Raw genomic sequence first — 1,862 nt, 5'->3', positions numbered from 1 at the left:
GATGATGAAAACTGATATAAATTGTTGGGAGCTGACAATATATATACTTTTATATATTTATATTTTGAGTCCATCATAGAAAAGTTCATGTTCAAATTACCATGTACACACAGGAGAAAAAAAAAATACCCTTCAAAATGACGCTTCTGTTTCTGGAAACAACAAACCATGATTTTCTGCAAATGGAGATTTCAAATGACCTTCTCCTAGTAGTTTTTCCCACCCTCCCCTCCCACACCCTGTTCCCCCACAGGTGTTTCTTCAGATCCTTTTTTATCATACATCAGTTGTTCCTAGAGTTAATTATCTGCTGTGCAAGTACATAACCGAAGACAGAAAGGAACCGTTGAAGTCTTCATGTCAAGAAGGAATTGTGCTGCAGTCATGTTCAGTGACATCTTTGCAGTGCTCCAAGTCCCCTGGATCCCTGGTGTCTGCTTCAGCACTCTCCTACTTTCAGATAAAGGTGGAATACTGAGGTATATAAGTTCCGTGGAAAGTTTTAAGAAATACATCAGTAATTCAATCAAAACTTTGCCCAACGTCTATGAATCGAAACAGCATTTTGCTTGTAAGTCCTTCTACTGCTGCAGATTAAGTGTGAATTTCCACTGTTGTGACAAAGAAGGACTGCAGATCTCGACGGTGAGACCACCATTTTTGGCATTTCGGCTGTCTAGACAGAGGTTGCTGCCAACGTGCCTCAGTTTAGAATTGCTTTCAATTTGTTCCCATTTCTGGAAGAGAAAATACAGTTATTGAGCTGGAAAAGCAGGAAAAGGATGAGTTCACATCCTGTCCTTTGAAGCCTTCATAAGCTTCCCTGGCTTGTGCTTGGGAAAGCTATGAAAGCTGCAATAATAGGACACAGTTCAGATGATCCTTGAGTAAGAGTATATAAATTATGGCAAGCCTTGCCAAAATAACTGTTCGTTCAGCTAACACATTGCAACAGATACAGAATACATCAAATCACCCTCCTCTACTTCAGCACTTTTCAAATACGCTGTCACACCACGTTACCTGTGTGAAACCTTCAGTCTGAAGAAAAAATAAAAATCACAAAACCCATCCGCGTATCACTACAATTCTGAACAGAGAAGTGAGAAGCACGATCACTAAGGACAACCTTACAGAAATCCAGAAATCTGGCAGACACCTTTCAGTTACACAGAAAACAACCAGTTAATCTGTGCTGTTGGAAGCTCTTTGCCCAAGGTGATGCCAAGTATGGAGTAAATCCCAAATACAGGATGTTAAAAAAAAAGTTTTTTCTGATGTATTTCTAACATACTGTGCCTTTAAACCTTATCAAGAAAAATCTTGCTTCCCTTTTCTGAAAAATGGCAAGAATATTCTTTCTTCATCAAGGAATAGCATTATCTGTGTGCAAAGATAGAGATAGAGAAGCAAGGGAGCTGGCAGATGATCAGAACTGATGACTTAGCAGAAAGAGAGGGATTGTTATACGACTAGATCAACAAGATGGTGTGACTCCGCAAATGTGATTTTCCTCAGGCATGGGAAATAGATGAAGTTACAATGCTGCATTAATAAAAAGGCACTGAAGGAGTCTAGTGCTGTTATAAACAGGTCACAGCTGAAAAGAAGAAAGGGAAGCCAAACCACACTCCTCCGAGACACACACTGCATAACCTTCAAAATTCACCAAAGGTGGCATTTCAGAAATACATGGTGGAATATATATTCTGTTTCAGAAAACAGACGTGGCAGTTGCAGACTCTTACACATCAATGCTGCTGGGTGAAACCTTTATATAAAGGCCAGCGGTGGGATAACACCTCTACATGCTCATAGAAGATTGTCACTGGCCTACAAAAAGACAAGCTCAGTACACGAGC

The 1,862-nt window shown here is 40.0% G+C and overlaps 1 protein-coding gene across 1 annotated transcript in view; it reads right to left on the bottom strand.

Moving 5' to 3' along the window:
- Nucleotides 1-252: 252 nt before the first annotated feature.
- Nucleotides 253-1,862, bottom strand: part of GALNT2 (polypeptide N-acetylgalactosaminyltransferase 2) — a 45,597-nt gene continuing 43,987 nt past the window's right edge. The window contains exon 15 of the mRNA XM_009644150.2: nucleotides 253-742. Coding sequence (XP_009642445.1) covers nucleotides 582-742 — 161 coding nt within the window. The 3' untranslated portion in view covers nucleotides 253-581. The remainder of the gene's footprint in view (nucleotides 743-1,862) is intronic.

The sequence above is a fragment of the Egretta garzetta genome, unplaced genomic scaffold, assembly GCF_000687185.1.
Source record: "Egretta garzetta isolate BGI_Z169 unplaced genomic scaffold, ASM68718v1 scaffold118, whole genome shotgun sequence".
Lineage (NCBI taxonomy): Eukaryota > Metazoa > Chordata > Aves > Pelecaniformes > Ardeidae > Egretta > Egretta garzetta.
The sequence above is the reverse complement of the archived record's forward strand: the minus strand, read 5'-3'. Positions and strand labels throughout refer to the sequence as shown.